This window comes from Epinephelus moara, chromosome 2, assembly GCF_006386435.1.
Source record: "Epinephelus moara isolate mb chromosome 2, YSFRI_EMoa_1.0, whole genome shotgun sequence".
NCBI lineage: Eukaryota > Metazoa > Chordata > Actinopteri > Perciformes > Serranidae > Epinephelus > Epinephelus moara.
Window position 1 is genome coordinate 25,845,852 of NC_065507.1, and position 19,804 is coordinate 25,865,655.

Genomic DNA, 19,804 nt, shown 5'->3' on the forward strand with positions numbered 1-19,804 from the left:
ATGGAGGCTGTAGTCTCCACTCTCTGTTTTGTAAAATTTTCTTTCCAGTGATAATGAGATCCAGCTGTCCTTGTACTTGGTGTGTCAGCACATACTGTGAAGTTTTGGCTGCTTTCAGTCGGCTTGAATGGCACAAATGCCACCGTGACAAATCCTTGGATATTCATTTTATTTGGTGAGTGTGTTTGTGACTGAGACACTTTCAAAAGATGTCCAGAAGAATTAAAACACCCCCTAACTCTGCAGACACAGTCGAGATAAGAATTAAAAGTGCATTAGGACCACTTTTTCCCACTGAGGATTATTAATGAGGGTTAATGGGTGCAAGAGATACAGCTATCATGCAACAGTATCGATGCGGCACCATGCTGATGAATTACAGAGAAAGTAGTCGCGTCAGAAACAAAAAATAGAATGGCAAACAGCCTTCGGTGGCCAAAGTGACAAGCAACAACCTGCTCCTGTGACAAGTGTGCAATCAGTGAAAAAAACTGTGGCACCTTGAGCACAACAGCAACACATTTTCTTTGTGAGGAAGAATATTTTCACAGTGACGTCTGCTTCATGACAGGAAGATTGTGGTGCAGCGGTTGAAAGCACCTTTCAGAGAAAAGAAACTCTGACAGCCTTGTTTGTGACACCGAAAAAATAAACGTCATGGGCGTTAATGGGGACCTCTGTGCAGGTATGTTTTTAGTCAGATCATAAACACGCCCCATTAGAGCCGGCAGTAGGTCTTCAGAGATATCCGAGTGAATATGGGAATTTAGAGTGTCACTTGATTTGTGTGAAAATTTTAATCTGGGGCATTCTGGTGTGAAATGACTTTCATATTTACAAGAGATGAACAAGTAGGGAGGGACATCGGCTACTGTTGTAGAATTTCAAAACAAATGACATAAACAGGAAAAAATGTTTTACAAATTGCTGCTTCAGATCATTTCAACTGTTGTTACGATTCCCAGCATTCACAGCTTTGATCGATATGTTGCGGCAAATTACAGCAGGAGAATATTTCCAATTTATTGTGCATTCAGGTTTATGAAGGTATTATTTTGAGGGCTGTTCAGAATAAGAGATTGGAGTTATATCTGACTGCTTTCAGTGGTTTCCCAGCAGCAAACAAAACACAAAAGCAGTTCTTACAATGAACAAATACTACTAGGTGTGTTTTGAAAAAAAATGACAACTTCAACAGGACATATCAACTCAACAATACAGATCTGTATTGTTTTCCAAACAGGAGGTAAAATATCCAATTCAACATGTATTGATTCAAAAGGCTTACAGTGAATGCTGCATCACAAAACAAATCACTGTTAAACCCCCAGTTACAAAACACGCATCATCTTTGTGCCTAAGTCGTGCCAGAGAGGACAAATCAATGAAACCCTTTTAAACACATCTTAACTTCGACGAACCTCACATGGACATTCAGCGTGTGGTGCAACTGAGAGTAAAGATAATCCATAAGAGTGAAAAGCAGTCAACCTTCAGCTGTCGTCCAATACGGAGGAGGCTTTGTGAATGAGAGTGTGCTGGGTTGTGCAAGGTTATCGCTCTCATGTACACTCTCAAGGCTGTCCTGTGTACAAATGAATGTGTCAGGGTGACAAGCAGAGGTTCTTCTCATGGAGAAATACAGTAAATCTGAGCTCTACTCATTTGACACACAATGAAATTCAAGCTGATATTTTTTTTTCTTTTTGATACGCTAAACGCAACACTTTAGCCTATAATCAGTGGTACTAATGTTATTTCCCCCCCTTGTTGTTACACGTGAGGCCCCTCCCATCTACACCTGCCTCTGCTGGTATTGCCTTTATGTAGATGAAGGCTTTGTGATTGTTTTTTTGTTAGGATACATTGTTTTTGTTGACATATATATATACACTGCTCAAAAAATTAAGGGAGCACTTAACGGTCACAGTTTAACACCAAGTCAGTTAAACTTCAGGGATATCATCAATCTGTCCTTTTAGGAGGCACAAGTGATTGTGGATCAGTTTCAGCTGCTTTGGTGCAAATGAAAGTGACAACAGGTGTGATGGAGAGGCAAAAGCAAGACAACCCCCAAATGGGAATGGTTTAGACAGCTGCTCCCTTCTTATCCTTCCTGACTGATTCTTCTCTAGTTTTGTGTTCTGCTAGTGTCACTTCTGGCAGCATGGGGCGGTACCTGCAGTCTAATCAGGTTGCACAGATAGCCCAGCTCCTCCATGATGGCACATCTATACGTGCGCTCACAAGAAGGTTTGCTGTGTCTCCCAGCACAGCCTCAAGAGCATGGAGGAGATACCAGGAGACCGGCCGATACACGAGGAGAGCTGGACAGGGCCGTAGAAGGGCATCAACCCAGCTGCAGGACCAGTATCTGCTCCTTTGTGCGAGGAGGAACAGGAGGAGCGCTGCCAGAGCCCTACAAAATGACCTCCAGCAGGCTACTGGTGTGCATGTTTCTGACCAAACTGCCAGAAACAGACTCCATGAGGGTGGCATGAAGGTCCGAAGTTCTCTAGTGGGACCTGCGCTTACAGCTTACAGAACACTACAACTGGCAGGTCCGCCACGGGCACCCCGTTCACTTCACAGATGAGAGCAGGTTCACACTGAGCACATGTGACATGCGTGAAAGAGTCTGGATACACTGTGGTGAACGTTATACTGCCTGTAACATCATCCAGCATGACTGGTTTGGTGGTGGGTCAGTGATGGTCTGGGGAGGAATATCCTTGGAAGATCTCACAGATGTCATGGCCAGCTGTACCCTGACTGCTCTTAGGTATCGGGATAAAATCCTCAGAGTGATTGTCAGAGCTTACGCTGGTGCAGTGGGCCCTTGGTTCCTCCTGGTGCAGGACAATGCCCGGCCTCATGTGGCCAGAGTGTGTAGGCAGTTCTGGATGACAAAGGCATCAATGTCATTGACTGGCCCTCTCCTTCCCCTGACCTAAATCCAATTGAGCACCTATGGGACATTATGTATCGGTGCATCCGACGCCACCAAGTACCGCCGCAGACTGTCAAGAAATTCACCGATGGCCTGATCCAGGTCTGGGAGGAGATCCCCAGGACACCATATGCCGACTCATCAGGAGCATGCCCAGACGTTGTTGGGAGTGCATACAGGCACATGGCGGCCATACACACTACTGAGTCACATTATGAGTTGCTGTGATAAAATGCACACAAGTTGGATCAGCCTGTGATTTAAATTGTTTAATTTGAATTTTGGTGTGATTTTGAATCCAGCCCTCAGCCGGTTGATGATTTTGGTTTCCACTGATCACCATTTGGTTCTCAACAAATCATAAAATGTACATCAGTGAAGATTTTCAACCTGAATAATTTGTTTATCAAGATCTGATGTGTGATTTAACTTGGGGGCAGGGGAAACAAACTGTGATCACAACACTGACATATCATCACTTTTCAAGTTGATATGACTAACTTAGCACAAACCTGCTCATTAACACATCCAGCAGTTTTGTAGCAACATTATCACTCACTTTGTTATCTTGAACTGCATAATGCCCCACTATGTTTCCCAGCCAGTTTTTCCTGCATAGAGAATAAGGCATCTTCCTCCACAAAGTTTCATGCCACAGCTCTATGCCAAACTCATGGAAAACATTATTTTTCAACAAGCATTGCACTTGGTGGAATCTCTGTAATTTGTAACTCCAGTTGTGGAATAATGCCCATGTGGTGGCGCTGTCATTATCAGCACAGGCACTGCCAAAACTACCAAAGAGGAAAAACAAGAGCTTCCGTTTTGAACTGCTGCAAATCGGGGGCCAGATGCATGCGCAAATTAGCTTTTCCTAGGATAGCAAAGGCATGACTCACCCTACTCTTCCTCTGATTGGCTTGTGCTTGTTGCCTTTATTGATCAGATTGGTTAGGTTTAGGCAAGAGTCGCTAATCCCAGCAAATGCATATTCACACCCAGTGTGCCACAGTGTTTCTGCTGGCAATGTTGTTACCACCACTACAAAAAATTTTTAAAAATCCCTAAAGAAAAAAAAAATTCCTTTTCCTTGACATTCGATGATAGTCACCAGCTGGAGTTAAAAAATGCCACTGCAAACAGCAGTCGGACTCAGCTTTTGTGAGCGCTGCTCCATTCACCTCTATTTCTGTGTCTGAAGGCCACCCTGTGCCGAGAACGTTTACGCCCATGAAATGTAAGGAGATAAAGTAGATATTTTTACATCCACTTCTTTCCTGCTTTATCAGTACAAAAGTTCAAACAGACATCTGTAAAACATGACTTAGCTCACTATAATACAATTAGGGCCATGACTGTGACTACGACTATACTACTAATAGCAAATATTTCAAAATAGGAAGTCATTCATTTTCTGTAACCTCTTATCCTGTTAGGGGTTGCAGGGGGCTGGGAGCCTATCCCAGCTGACACTAGGCGAGAGGCGGGGTACACCCTGGACAGGTTGTCAGACTATCGCAGGGCTAAAATAGGAAGTCAAATAATCAAAATAAATTATATTTAAAAAAGGATAGGCTGTCTTATAAAAGTGTATGAGAAAGGATTACTTACAAAAGATTCTTTAAATGATATAAAAGTATATCTCAGTGATAACCAGGTCATTTATTATGCTACTTCAGTGCACAAACAAACTTTACTGGGACCACAGAACATTGCAGATGAACAACTGACTATCCATGTAACATTTTTTGTCATTTTTTCCAATCATATAATTACTAGTCCATACCCATTGGTAGCTTTGTCACCTTCTACCTATGCCAATCCTCAATGCTTATGTGCATGTCACCTTCTACCTATGCCAATCCTCAATGCTTATGTGCAGTTTCACATAGATTGACCACGCCAGTGAGTAGAAAAACGTGGGACAGACAGAATGACTGACTGACAGAATGACACACTGACAGTTTCCGTGATTATGTACAGCATACCATACCATGACTTAGTCATACCTAAAATTAGAGAAAACAAAAACATTTGGCCACAGGGGGAGCCACAGCGATCAGTCGCATTTTAGCCATTTTTAAGCATTTTTCTGTTGTTATAGCGCCACCCAGTTGCCAATTAGAGTTAAATTTCTCCAGTCACCTTGAGGCGTCCTGTTCTACATATCTACCAAGTTTAGAAAAAATCGATATGGCAGTTAGGCCTAGATAAGAAATAAGCTCTCTAGCGCCCCCATTTTGGTTGATCGGGTCAATAATGGAGGGGTCCCCTCAGATTATGTCTGGTCATATGCCTACAAAGTTGCGTGGTGATCGGTGAAACCCTTGAGATGTTATACACCTTTATGTGATGAGCCACGCCCTCCGCAATATTCATTGCCTTATAGAAGCTCAGTTTTAGTACGTTTTTTCAACTTTTGCCAAGAGGGAACTTTAGATAGTGGTCCCTAGGTTATGTTCACCGAGTTTCATGCAGATCGGTCAAACTTCCTAGGAAGAGATCGATTTTAAGTGTTTTTCAAAAAATTCAAAATGGCAGAGGAGAGGCATCTCTGTGCAAAGTTTCATGTCTCTACGACATACAGGGCATGAGATATGCCCATTCAAAGTTTGCAATTTCAATCGGTTGCTATAGCGCCCCCCTTTGGCCAATTGATGTAATATTGCTTCATTCACATCCCCCCATCACCCTCTACCACTGTGCCAAATTTCACATGGATTGACCAAGTCAGTGAGGAGAAAAACTTGGAACAGACACACACACACACGCAGAGAGAGTTTTCGTCATTATATAGTAAGATTACAAATCCTAAAATATGCTGCCTATAAAAAGTGTTTCCTTGAGCCAGTTGAAGGCACAGTACAAATGCAAGTGTGCACATGATCAGGATGGTTCCACCTCCCCCTCATTTTGAGCCAGTAAAAACTCTGACAGGTAGTTGCTAACTGTGTCTGTCTGCTGTTTGGTGCTGAGCGAGTAGTGAACCGTGGGTTTAGAGCTCTGTGCTGAAAACAGCTGCCTGCTGCAGCTGAAAACAACGCTATGACAGCAGTGAGAGTGAAGCAAAACAGTAAAATTGTGGTGTGGACAGCTAAACAATGAGCTGAAATGCACTATAAAGCTCAGTAAAGCAAACAGGAGCTGCAGATTCAGGTGGTAATCCTCTGGAGGTTCATGATTGTGAGCAATCCCTTTGACTTGGCCGGTTAAAAACAATGCTATAATGAGGATGTTGGCTATAACTGCTTTAATTTACATGCATACCCGTAAGTGTTGCTGGCATTCTCTGATAAGTCTTCCCAGCCTACAGCCGTATACTGTACCCTATGTATGGTGCTGTTTGTCTATTATGAACTTTATATGACCTAACTCATTGTGATCTGATCGTGTGTACGGATGATTAGATGTAGTCATGATTGCTTCTGATCAGTGAGAATTTCTTCATTTACTCAGAAAGCAAATGAAAAAACTCCAGAGAAAGCAGGCAACCGCAGTCAAATGATGCCCATTAGTGTCGCACGCAGCTCTGATAGACAAGCTATTGCATTGGTCCTAATTGCAAACTCAGACACACACCCACATGTTTGCTCACAGCGTCGCCTACATTTCTGCCTCATCTAACACACGTAGTTGGCAGGGTAAGAGCCGGGGGGGTGATCAAAATCACGTCTTGAAAACTCCGTTGATTCAGGCTATATTTGACGCTTCTTGGCTCCTAGCTGGGGCATTACATAACGAGTGGTGCTTTCATTAATTAGTATTTTCGAAATATTAACCTTGCATCCTCCCCCGGGGCGGGAGTGTACTGCTGTCACACTAATGTGTGAAAACAACAAAGCCGCAGAGGGCACGTCTCTGCTTTGCTTCAGATCTCGGTGCCTTTTAGCGACAGCCAGGCTCGGAGCGAAGCGCTTATGAGAAGCTGGACCTGTCTGAGCTTTCTGCTTGATATCTGGTGAAAAACACAAACTATCTACAGGCAGACTAACTTCACAAGTTAAAGTGAGACAGTAGCAGAAGGCTGGCAGCTTGTCTGTGGGGCTGGTGGCTGTCTGCTGAGATTTACTCGTGTCTTTTTCAATTTCAATTCATTTACATACTTAAAAAGGCCAAAAACATTCAAGGAGTTCTTGTGGCATTGCCAAGTAATCTCTGCGGGAGGGCGATAACGTGCCACGGCCAACTGAATTTCAAAGCAGAGAAGTCAGGTTTGATTTTCTTCTGGCAACGGTCTGAGCTTTTTGAGCCTTTGTTTGGCAACTGTCCTCCTCAGGCGTAATCTAATCTCTAAATGATGTCATCAGCAACTGTACCAGAAGTGGGGCATCATCGACATCCGGCGACATGACTCAAGCATGAGGCACATAGTGGTTTCATCATGCACGGTCGTTTCATCAAGAGCGACTGTGAGAGGCTTTAGTCAGCCTTCAGCCATATTTGTCACTAAGTAATGAGCAGGAGGACAGAGTGGACACAAATCACCAGCTAAGGGTTGTTTAGCATCGATTAGTTCCACACCGTACACGCCACCAAGCTGAATACAGCTCAAGATAACTGACATTTCAATGAGATGCATTAGGGTACACACTGATGCCGTCTTAATTGAGATTGGGTTTGTGTGTGAGAGAAAGAGCTGCTGCGTTGAATCGAACACAATTTGTGAAGGAGTCTGTTGTTTTAGCTCACAATCACACAGAGGATTGAGAAAACACGAACAAAACCCCCACAGCACATCTTCAAACCAACAGAGAAGAAGTTATTGACTGGACACAATCAAAACATATAACGCTATACGCTCACATTTTGAATCTGCCTTAATAAAAACAGGAGAATAAAATCTACTGGTGCAGTATTTGTTTCAACACAGCTCCAACAGAGGTCACAAAGCCTGTGTGGATCCTCCTCTCAAGTACTTTTATGAAAATACACATCACCCTATGGGTACGTGCGATGTAATAGAGGTGGGAACGAGAGAAAATACCCTCTCCACATTAATGGATGTAGGCAGATGGTGTGGGTGTTGAAAAGTGCCTTTAATGTTGAGAGGTGGCACCAGTTTATAATAATGAAGCCGAGCGAGTGGCAGGAGGAGTCACAGAGCTCAGGATTTATAGTGAAATGATAATATATCATTGAGGAGGGTGTAAAATAGACTGAAAAATTGGCGTGGTTGGATATATCAGCTGTTATTAGCGTATTCCAGTCAGCCAGGAGGTGACAAGAACTGGCAGTACTGAGAAGCAAACCATATGTTTGAGGTAATTTAGAAATTAATGTCACGCAGTTTGTCCACAAGGGAAGACTAACAAGTTTATATTTCACCTGTCACAATCATTAAAGCTGCTATAATCTATATTTTTAATTAACTACAGATCACATGGCGACATATATGTGGAAGGGGTCGCTGGTAGTGACAATCTCACAAAGGATCAGCGCCCAACTTTGAGGTCAGGACTGCCCATTGTTCCAATGACCTAAAATTCTGAAACTCCGTTAGTCCGATAAAAGCCACGTTGGACAAAAAATCCATCCCTCTGACATCCTGTAATCCCAAAAACAAATGCCCATTGCTGACAGCTAGACATCCCAAACACCAGAAAAGTTTACACTATCCATTTCTGTAAACCACAGATACGTTACATTTGTCAACAACGCTGTGGTGAATATGTGGTTAGGTTTAGGCACAAAACCCCATGTTTATGGTTAGGAAAAGATCATGTTTTGGCTTAAAAAACACTAAGTTTGGCCACTCAAAATCATTGGAAAGCAGGCAATCAGTGGCCCAAACACCACTGAGAAACTGAAACTAACTGCAGAGAGCGTGTATCTTTGGATAAACACAACCTCAGAGAAATGGGCGTTGGTTTTTGGGATAATGGGCTATCGGAAAAATTGGCTACATGGGACATTATTTGGACTAACTGGGCTTTGGAATCTTGTGCTGTTGGAACAATGGCATGGCACCCTTTGTAGTTCCCCTCAGCTCTACAAGTGTTTTAGCATCTTTTAATTAAATGTTTTGGTTTTACAGCCCGCAACTACTTTTTTGCTACATTTATCTGCGTTTCAGCAGTGGCACACTGACAATGAAGTAGCCCTAAAATCGTAATGTATGCTACCTGTCCAGCAGGAAACAGCAGACACAGAAAGATTAGCTGGTGAACATAGAGGAGCAGCTAGTTGCTGAAGAGACAGATTTTTCCCTCAGGAGTGGGTAGAGACCAAAAACAGAGCTATAAGACAGTAAAAATTGGAATTACATTCGCAAGGTGGCCGAAAACATAACTTCAAATGAATGCTAATGTTGCTAATGTATCTGCAAAATATGACAGGCAATGAAAATATGCTAACAAGTTAGCCACATCATTTTAAAAGCTGATAATATGTAAATGTTGGCAAGGGGCCACAATCAGTCATTGCAGGTTTAAAAATAACAAATGTAATGGCGCCATGTGGAGTTTTCTTGTAAACAAACAAAAGTTATGTTTATATTCTCGTTCTCACCAGAATATGAGGCCTATCAGATGAGATGATGGCACTATAAAAGACATCTGAATAAATGTTAAATATAATAGAAATATTTTAATATAATATTTTAGGTGTTATTCTTTGCTGCATTTGTCAGGGCGTCAGTTGGCAGTACAACATGAATGAAATCCCCAGGATTTAAATCATGCCACCATGTGCTCGTGCATGTGCAAAAACGTGTATGTTATGTGTTTGTGTAGCTACATAAATTAATATTAGCTTATATATTGTTTTCAGATCTTTAAAACTCTTAAACACAATATAGGTATTGGTCTGAAAAATACAGCATACATTGAGTTCTCATGTAAAATGGCAGTAAACGTTTCGTAGTTTAATTTCATTTCATATCCACTGAGTTAAATTACTGAGTTTAAAACTGAAACATAACATTCAGACCTTTAACACATTATCAGCTGTCAAAAGCTGCATCAATTACTCTGAGAATGAAAATATAAAAAAAAACATCTGCACTCTCATGAATTGTTTTTCTGAGCCCTGCTTTTATTTGGGGTATGGATTAAGGCTCAGAAATGTAATCCGTTATTAGAGCAATGGTTAAAAAAATATAATCCCTTTCTCAAAGGTAATCAAGATGAGCTTTTAAAAGCATTTTATGATAATTTGTGTGTGCATCCTCCAAATCAGTTTTCGGGGAGGGGAGGTGGAAGGGTTGCCAGACTATGACACTTGTCCCTGAGAGTTTATGTGTTCACAGCTGAAGGAAAAGTGACAGTTAAATGGTTTCACTTTGGTTACTGTGGAGCCTCTTCTTGACCTCTCCTGCTGCCTAATGGACTCCCTGCGTGACCACCTCAGTGCTCTGGGGGGGGGCACTGAGAAAATGTGCAACCTCTCCCTCTCCGCTTTCACCTACAGTGGTATTTAAAAATTACAGATAAATGCATGGGTGACATTTCCACTATACAATTCATTTTTACTGGGAGGATGTTCCCACAGCTGGTGTGGGAAACGTGTCCAGCTCCACACAACATTTACATCCATCTGAAGACGAGAAGACAAACACACGCCGAGCCAGTCACGCCATATGGGCTGAGCGCGCGTGTGTATGGAAGACAGAGAAGGGCACCTTTAAAATACATTTGTGCGTAATTATATGGGTCTCTTACCTGATGTGATGGTGATGAATGAGACAGTCACAAGAAGTAAATTTCCAAAGTTCATCTCCACACTCTCCCGAGTCTGCAGCCTCCTGAGAGTCCAGTCAAATTATCAATTGACTCAAACCTCCAGATTTGTTTTTAACTAAAACCAAGAAAAGCTGAACCGGTTTCAGGAGTCGGAGCCTCAGCTGGAATATTTCAAGCGCGTAAAATCATCCCCACCCCCGAAAAAAACTTTCATGTCACTCCCAGAAAACCATGACAGCAGCAGGATCAGCAGCAGCAGCAGCACCGCCCCGGAGAAACCTAATAACAAAACTCAGCAGCAGCACTTCTTCATCCCCGCATGGTCACACACACACGCACACACACACACACACATACGCCCACTTCTTTCTAAGATGCCCTGCTGCTGCTGAAAACACAAAACAGGAGGTTTAACTATATTTAGCCCGGCCATAAATAAAATAAATCCTCCCGCTTTCTCTGTCTGCTCTGATCCGGCCAGTTGCAGGTTGCGGCGTCAGTTTGAGCGAGAATGAAGCGCTGCACATGCCGAGCTGAGCTCCGCACTCCCTGCTATCCGCAACAAATCCTCGCCAACCTCCAGGAGTCAGTGTTTTAAAGAGACAGAGACGACATCTGCGCTCTGTGTGTGTGCATGTGTGTCTGATCTCCAGCTATGTGACGTCCGGAAACTCGTGCAATGAGATAAAACTTAATAAAAGGAGAGTTATTTATGAGTTAGGGTCATTACTGAAGTTACACACATCAACATGAGCGTTGGATTTTTTAAAGGTCCAGTGTTTAGAATTTGGTGGCTTCTATTGATGGAAATAGTATGCAATATCCATATTATATTAGTTTATAATAAACTGAGAAAAAGGATTGTTGTGTATTCTTAACCTGTATATCTACAAACAGAGCGGGTCCTCCAGCAGGAAGTTCGCCATGTTGTTCTACAGTAGCCCAGAATGGACAAATCAGACACCAGCTCTAAAAAGGGCCATATCCGTTTTTGCATTTTTGTGTTTTCTCATCAGTTACTGTCTCCTACGCACTTGGCACATGTGTGAAGTTTCAGTTCCGCAACTTCACCACTAGATGCAACTAAATCCTACACGCTGGAGCATTAAGTTTTAGGTCATGAATAAAATAGGTTTTAAAGTTTAGGTATGGGAAATTAGATTTGAGTCTACAATCTTAACAGAAGAAACTAAAGTAAAAAGTCCTTAAAGGCTAGTAGGATTCATGCTGCATTTGGAATCAAATGCAGCATTGGAACCAGATTTTTGTGGACTAGTGCAACATGGTAAAATTAGGTGAGGCCAGCAGAAAACACCAGCAACATGAACAATAGACAACACTGCTGTTCAGAGTTAAAATAGCTATTTTAACTTTTTGCTGTCCTCCGCAACACAATTCTCAACTAGATGTTGCATAGCTCCCTTGCACAAGAAGAAAAAACAGGCAATTCCCGGACATTACTAGAAAAAATACATAAAATAATAAACACAAAAGTATTTTATTTGATATATTTTATTCCATATTTTGTAAAAAATAAAAAAATAAAATATATATATAAATATGTTTTCGGCATTGCAACAGTTGGGAACACGCTGGCTTATTAACATTAGATTAGCTTGGCTCATCATTAGCTGGTAACTAGCTTCTAGTGGTAGGGACCACCCTGCAGAATAAAGAATGGTGAAGCGTTCCGGTGCTGTTCACCAACAGTGGCTTTATTGCAGTCTTTACCACAAAACAATAAACATTGCCCTCTCATGAGGTCTAACAGTAACCATGACACTTAACTCTACTACTACTAATCACTATTTGCTGCATGGGTCTTCATCACGACACACACCAAGAGAGAAACTTCCCTCAGTACACGTCACACCCTCACAGGTTACCCACAAGGCCACTGCCCTTAAAGGGGAAAAAGGGTGAGCTAGTAACACGTTTCATTTTACCTTCCTGACATTCTGTTGGACTGCTTGTTTTTCACGTCCCGTCCAAAAGGTGTTCATCTGCCATCTACAGTCTCCCTGGTTCAATGTGAATGCAGCATTCATGGCATATAGTGGTGAGGTCACAGACTGCAAACATCTCAAACTTCTGCTGTGTGCCAAAGGAGAGCTACGGTGGTGAAATACAAAAACACAAATGGCCCTATCTAGAGTCAGTGTTTCGTTTGTCTGTTCTTAGGGACTCTGGTAAGGAAAAAACAACTATTCTTATTTTTAGGTGATTATAAACCTAGGAAAATACATCCATCCATCCATCTTCTAACTGCTTCATCCTCTTGAGGGTCGCAGGGGGCTGGAGCCTATCCCAGCTGACATTGGGCGAGAGGCAGGGTACACCCTGGACAGGTTGCCAGACTATCGCAGGGTTGACACATAGAGACAGACAACCATTCACACCTACAGATAATTTAGAGTTATCAGTTAACCTATCCCCAATCTGCATGTCTTTGGACTGTGGGAGGAAGCCGGAGTGCCCGGTGAGAACCCACGCTGACACGGGGAGAACATGCAAACTCCGCACAGAAGGTCTCTCACATCAGGATCGAACCGGCAACCCTCTTGCTGTGAGGCGACAGTGCTAACCACCACACCACCGTGCCGCCCCCTAGGAAAATACAGTCACAAATAATAGCCTATACTCCATTTCTGCCAATAGAAGCCCCTAAATCCTACACACTGGACCTTTAAAACAGGGTTGGGCTATAATCGAAAGTAGATGGTTAAATTAGCCCTGGGTCTAAGGTAAGGGTGGTCTGGGTCGCAGGATTTTTTTTTTGTTCTTTCTTTCTTATTGGCCAAAAGCCAAGACTGTTGAAAGCCACTGGATTAGAGGTTAAATTTTAGGTTAAATTATTTTTTTTAATGAAGACTTCAGGTTAACTATAAGGTTCTGATTCAAGTTTTGGGGTTGCAAGTCTAAAATGTTTTAGCACAACTGTGTAGTCCTGTATACTGTAGCTCTTAAAAAGACTGGAAATTATTCAAGTGAATCAAATGAGGGAACCCTGAATGTACAGTGATTGTAAATGGACTGCACTTATGCAGAGGCTTTTTTTATCTGAGGCACTTACACTAATGGCAGCGAGAGCTTCCATTCATGCAAGGTGCTGTATGTGTTTATTAATTTGTGAAGCTATGCTTAACGTAAGTTTATTTGTGTAATTTTTTATTAGTTGCTTTTCAAAATGTTGATTCAACAGGAAGACCAGCATTAATGTCAGTGAAGTATACAGCTTACATTTCTGTGCCATTCTTTGTATCAGGTTTATTTTTAGTGCCCTTTCCTTCACTAGCAGCCCATTTAAGCTCCATTTTCTGAGTTTGGGTGAGGCTTTCTGTGTCGTATCTCTTTTCAATGTCTGGCCAGACGTGTAGATGTTCTCTTTGTCCTCCTGGTTGCTGCTTGATCAGATATTGCTCCTCACGTTGTACATATTTTTGTATTTTTACAGCTAGTGTCTTGTGTATTTCATAACCAAGTCACAGTTTCAACACAGCTCATACATTATCCCCAAATGTTCCCATTTCCTAACACTCCCTGACTGAGTCTAATCAGTAGTCCTCTAGCACGGCTCTTGTGTTATTTAAACATTCATAGTATAATATAAGCTATAAACTACATAACTCGTGCTTTCCTGTGAGATCAGCCTATTTTCTCCCTCTCAGCCAGGCCCTTTGAGACAAATATGTGATTATGAGCTTTATAAATAAACTTGACTTGACGACTGCCATTGTTTTTTAATAATCAACACTCCAACGGAACAGTCATCGCTTTCTCAGTATCATCATCATTGTCACCATCACTGCTGCTGCTGCTGACGATGAAGAGTGTCGACTGTGCATGCTAACAGTCGTCCTTCATCCTCAGCACTCCAGATCGTTGCAGTCCTGCTGTTTAGCCTCCACTCTTTGATTTACTAAGCAGCTGTTGTCTCACACCCACTCCTCTACAATCTGGCCCCCGCTGGAGCCTCTGGTTCCCGGCCTCCGTCCTCCTCCTGTGGACAAACACGGCTCCCTTGGGGGTATGATCTCTGTTTCACTTACTCCCCCTCCTCCAGCATAGACCAGACCGGTTCCTCGGTGCCGTTGCTACTTCTCCCTTCACCTCATTGTCTCCATGTCAAGCTGCGGGGAGCCCAACATGATGGAGAGTGACTTTTGGAGGGTCAGGCGCCTGTTCTCCTTTGTCCCTTTTGAATGGGACTGGAAATTGGGCAACAGAAGAGGAGTCCAGATGTCTGTTGCAAGGCGTGACACAAAGAGGGGCCCCACAATGGCTTCAATCTCAGCTACGGTGGAAGTGTGTAGCGTATTAAGGGCCACAAAGGCTAAACGGGCATAAAATAGAGGCATCTCAACAGGAGAGTGGCCGGAGTCTCGGAAGTGTCAGACAGGAATGGTCTCTTTTTTCAACTTCAACTCAGAACCTCAGAGAAGTCATTATTAGGTACTCTGATATCACTTATATGGCTCTGATAGTCTGCTTTGATCTAGGAAGAGTTGTGCTCGGGCTGCATCCACCATTGTGGAGCTTCAGTTCTCTATTTCTTTCCATGGTTCAAAGAGCACCTCGGCTGTTTCTTTCTTCTTTTTAAAGTAGAAGTTGCAGCATCAGAGGGTGTAAACTTTAGCATAAGAGTCAGTCCATTGTCCAACTGTTTTCAATGTGGCATAAGTAAACTTGGCATCAATGAATAATCAATAAAATCTTCACAGTTGAGAGAGTTTGTAGCAGGACAGGAAAACTGCTGCTTGAAAAACCCAGCAGGTTTGCAGCATTTGAATTAAAAGGGACAGATGCTGTTATTTAATCAGAGTCTAATGTTGTGCCCATTATGCATATTAAAGACCAGGCTTTATATTCATTCATTCAATTAAAAGAAATTGCGGCATATGTGTATTCCAACAAAGTGCTCCAAATTCAAGAAAATATGGTTATGGTTAAGGTCTATGAAAAGATGATGAGTTAAAATGAGTACTGTGTTAAGGTTAGGGGACCTTTGTTGTCATGGTTCAGGCTGTTCTCATTCATTATTCATACTAATACCTACAAAAAGTAATTCATTATTATTCAAGTATAACCTGCGTCATTGTGAGATAGGAGGCTGTGATCATGTGACCTGCTCACTGCAGGCTGTTCGCCCTCATATGACAGCAGCAGGGTGAAGTCAGGTCACGTTCTATAAAGAGTGACAAAGACTGTGTAAGGAGGTAGTCAGGGTGGACGGATCAAATAAATACAGGACTTACCACCACATTCCAAAAGTCAATGCTGAGTTTTTTTTTAAGTCATATGCTTAACAATGTCACGTCATCACATTATGTCGCTACTTCACTTCGTCTCGTCACTTCATCACGTCACTTCGTCTCGTCATTTCGTCTCGTCATTTCGTCTCGTCACTTCGTCTCATCACTTCGTCACGTCACTTCATCACGTCTTTTCGTCAACTTTACTTCGTCTCTTCACTTCGTCACTTCACTTCGTCGCTTCACTTAACATCATCACATTATGTCCCCATGTCACTTCGTCACATCAATTCGTCTCGTCACTTCATCTCGTCACTTCATCTCGTCATTTCGTCTCGTCACTTCGTCGCGTCATTTCGTCTCGTCACTTCGTCACGTCACTTCGTCACGTCACTTCGTCACGTCACTTCGTCACGTCACTTCGTCACGTCACTTCGTCACGTCTTTTCGTCAACTTTACTTCGTCAACTTTACTTCGTCTCTTCACTTCGTCACTTCACTTAACATCATCACATTATGTCGCCATGTCACTTCGTCACTTCATCTCGTCACTTCGTCTCGTCACTTCGTCACGTCACTTCATCACGTCACTTCGTCACGTCACTTCATCATGTAATTTTGATCGAAAGAGCTGAAATCGAAAGATCAAAAAGCAACATCACTATGAACTCTTGGACGCCATGAGTCAGTCATCCCTGTGGTTACTTTTCGGACACTTCCTGCTTAAACCCGAAAGATGGAAGGATCGTAAAGCCCTGCTCTCACTGTTTGTATTCATACGTTCAGGTGAGCTTTAGTGTTCTGCTCCACAGTTCGTAGGAAACGTAATGTGATGAAGTGATGTGACAAAGTGACATTTTTTGTCCACTAATAGTGAACATGACCTGGAATTAGACCATCCTGAGACATGTAAGAGTTACCCTACTGTAGATGTGTTGTGTTGTTGCAATAGTAATCCTCAGAGACTTCACAGGCTTCTTCTTCTTCTGGTTCAGCCCTCCGCTAACCTGAATGGGAATAAAATGATTTATAAGTGAGGCTCTGTCAAATCCCAATAGTGAAACAAGTCATTTTGCAAGAGCTGTGATGCTCAAAAGAAGTTATCTACCCATTTACAGACATTTCTTTCCCAATTAAAGCCGAAGTAAAAAAAGTCTTTGGGGCCCAATGGCATCAGGTGATGGACTTGGAGGTTGTGACTCCATGATTTGGCCATGGAGTTGACTTCAAATCTGGCGCACTTTCTTGGGGCCTGGGTAGGGCTGCTAATTTGTGCCATACAAACTGTTGTATCTATGGAGGTACTTGCATAGTTACAGTAATTAACACACAGTTGAGGTTAGGAGATCATGGCTTTGGAAAAACAATGTTGACTTCCTTCACAGACTTTGTTGCTCTATAATATCGTCACCCGACTTCCTCCTTTGCCGTCTCTCCTAGTATCACTACAGGGGCTTTTTTACTTGAAACTAAACTTTAGAAAATTGAAAATCCATCCACTGAATAAAAAAGCTGGCGCCAAGAGACACTTAGCTTAGCTTCACACAAAGATGAAAAACAGGGGGAACAGCTGGTCTGGGTCTGTTCGATGGTAACAACCACTTATTAAGCTCACTAATTAACATGTTGTGTCTCAGTTGTTTAATAATCCATCGAAAACTGACGTGCAAAGTAAATTTGTGGTTTTACAGGGAGGTTGTGTGCTGGACTGTTTCTTGCCCGAGTGCAGTGAGCTCCTGGACTCTATCCACAAGAAGGCAACATTTCCCAAAATGTCAAACTATTCCTTAAAGCATGTAGTTGTAAAGAATTGTGAACAATAATTCATAAAGACATTTGCAGCTCTTAAAACACGATCCCTCTGAATTATTTGTCTTTTCCAAAGTCTGTGTGTCTGACTTTTGGAATTTAACAGAATTCAAGGTGGTCTTTTTTCAGCTTGCTGTAGGCAGGTTAGTGTGTGTGTGTGTGTGTGTGTGTGTGTGTGTGTGTGTGTGTGTGTGTGTGTGTGTGTGTGTGTGTGTGTGTTCAGGGAGGTACAGATGGTGGGATGTGGCAGTCTGTCTGACTGCAGTGAAGAATGTGAGATTCAGCTGTCAGCCTCTCACCCCCCAGCTCTGACCTTATGGGTCTCTGATCACCGTCTGGCTCCATCTCATTATGACAAACTCCATATTGCCTCACTCTCACAGTACCAGCCGCAACAATTACTAAACAAAAAGCCTTCCAAATATCTCCAAAAAAGCACTCGTAGCAGGGAAAAAATCCTCGTCTGCTGTTACTAATTGAGCCCCTGTTATGTCTTTACATGGTCGAGGGTCTTAGCTGTTGACCTGTTAACATACCTTGTCAGCAGATTTCATTAGTCACACGAGCGGGGCTTTTGTTCCCCTGTGGTGTGTGTGCATATGTGTGTGAGTGCAAAGGACCTTCAGATAGCCAGGAGGACCAGGGAGTTTATTTATAGGCCGAGTGTCACAGCAGCACAGGGCCAACAGCAGCAAGTCATTTACATCCAATGCACCAGAGTGCGAAGGTAAGCAGCTACTATCGCTGCAACATTTGGCTTAGAGGCTCAGCTTTTTTTTCTTGCTTCTTTTTTTTTTTTTTTTTCAGTGTTTCGGGACCCTTGCCAGCAGAGGGAGCACACACAGGGCAATACTGCTCCTCTTTTGTCATGCTCTTAAATGGCAGTGTCACATCGTCTAAGAGTTGTTTGTACTGAGCTGTGCAGAGAGCTGGAAGAGCCCTGGAGGAGCCCTGACTCCTGCTGCATCTGATAAACCGATATAATGAGCCTGTATGAGGCTGCTTACAGTACAGCACGCTGCACCGTGATAAATATTACAGTTCCTCTCGTCTGACCCGCCATCCCCCCACTCCCAAATATAGATTTCATGCTCTGGTGACAGTTTCAAACTATAAGTAAAGATGCGATTCAGAAGTGTTGCTTTCTTTTTGGGAGTGTTTTCTCTCAAGGTATCTAAATTAACTAACTTACAAGAACTTGTTTGCTTCTTATCTTATCGGCCTCTCTGAATCAATGTTTTCCATTTTTCACATTTTATCTTATGTTTACCATTCATCTCATCATTTGTGAGACTTCTTATCTTAATTTCTGACGTACCATGAAGGATGGCTGGGCTCAGCCTTAGAGACAGGGCCAGTTGAGGTGGTTCGAGCATCTGATCAGGATGTCTCCTGGGTTCTGAGGTGCTCCAGGCACATCCAACTGGTGGGAGGCCCCGGGGCAGAACCAGAACACACTGGAGGGATTACATACCTTGTCTGGCCTGGGAAAGCCTTGGGATCCCCCAGGAGGAGCTGCAAAGCATTGCTGGGGAGAGGAACGTCTGGGGTGCTTTGCTCAGCCAGACTTTTTGTCTCATGATTTTAATTTACCATGCCATTTTTAAAATATTGCCTAACTTTGCTTGTTCCTTTTTTGTCAGGAATGGGCTTCCATACAGAAGTTTAGTAAGCTCTTTTAAATGCTTTTGTTTATATGATGCAGTCAGCAGTTAAGCAGGAATATCAAACACAATAAATCATAATATACTCATATATGCGTGCATTTTCACTACTTTTAATGACTTAATTCATCATCAGCCCATTCTCATTCCTGTCAAGTCAGTATGATGCGTCAACATCCCGCTATGATACGTGTCTTTGTAATTTATATAATGATAATATATGTAGTTTCAGACAGCTGTGTTTGCTGAGTTCTGTCTGTTGTTTTGGGAGAAAAATGCATTTTATGGGAAAGTAATTAAAATGTAACTTGTTTTGGGGGACTGTGAAATAGTGAGATTGGGTGAGATGAGCGCCACTTAAACAACAGCAACCGACAATTCTGACATTTGCAGAAAGAGAGAAAAAAAAGCAGACTTCTCAGTTTCCCCATCTTCAGCCACTGATTGCTC

The 19,804-nt window shown here is 42.6% G+C and overlaps 1 protein-coding gene across 5 annotated transcripts in view; it reads right to left on the reverse strand.

The window, feature by feature from the left end:
- The window catches only part of zgc:77784 (uncharacterized protein LOC402947 homolog), a 75,052-nt gene extending 63,832 nt beyond the window's left edge, over positions 1 to 11,220 (reverse strand). For 4 of the 5 annotated variants that reach the window (XM_050070424.1, XM_050070442.1, XM_050070416.1 and 1 more), the window contains exon 1: positions 10,609 to 11,220. In XM_050070424.1, the coding sequence (XP_049926381.1) occupies positions 10,609 to 10,663 (55 nt within the window). In that variant the 5' untranslated portion in view covers positions 10,664 to 11,220. The remainder of the gene's footprint in view (positions 1 to 10,608) is intronic. The other variant, XM_050070434.1, reaches the window with a different exon arrangement.
- Positions 11,221 to 19,804: the final 8,584 nt, after the last annotated feature.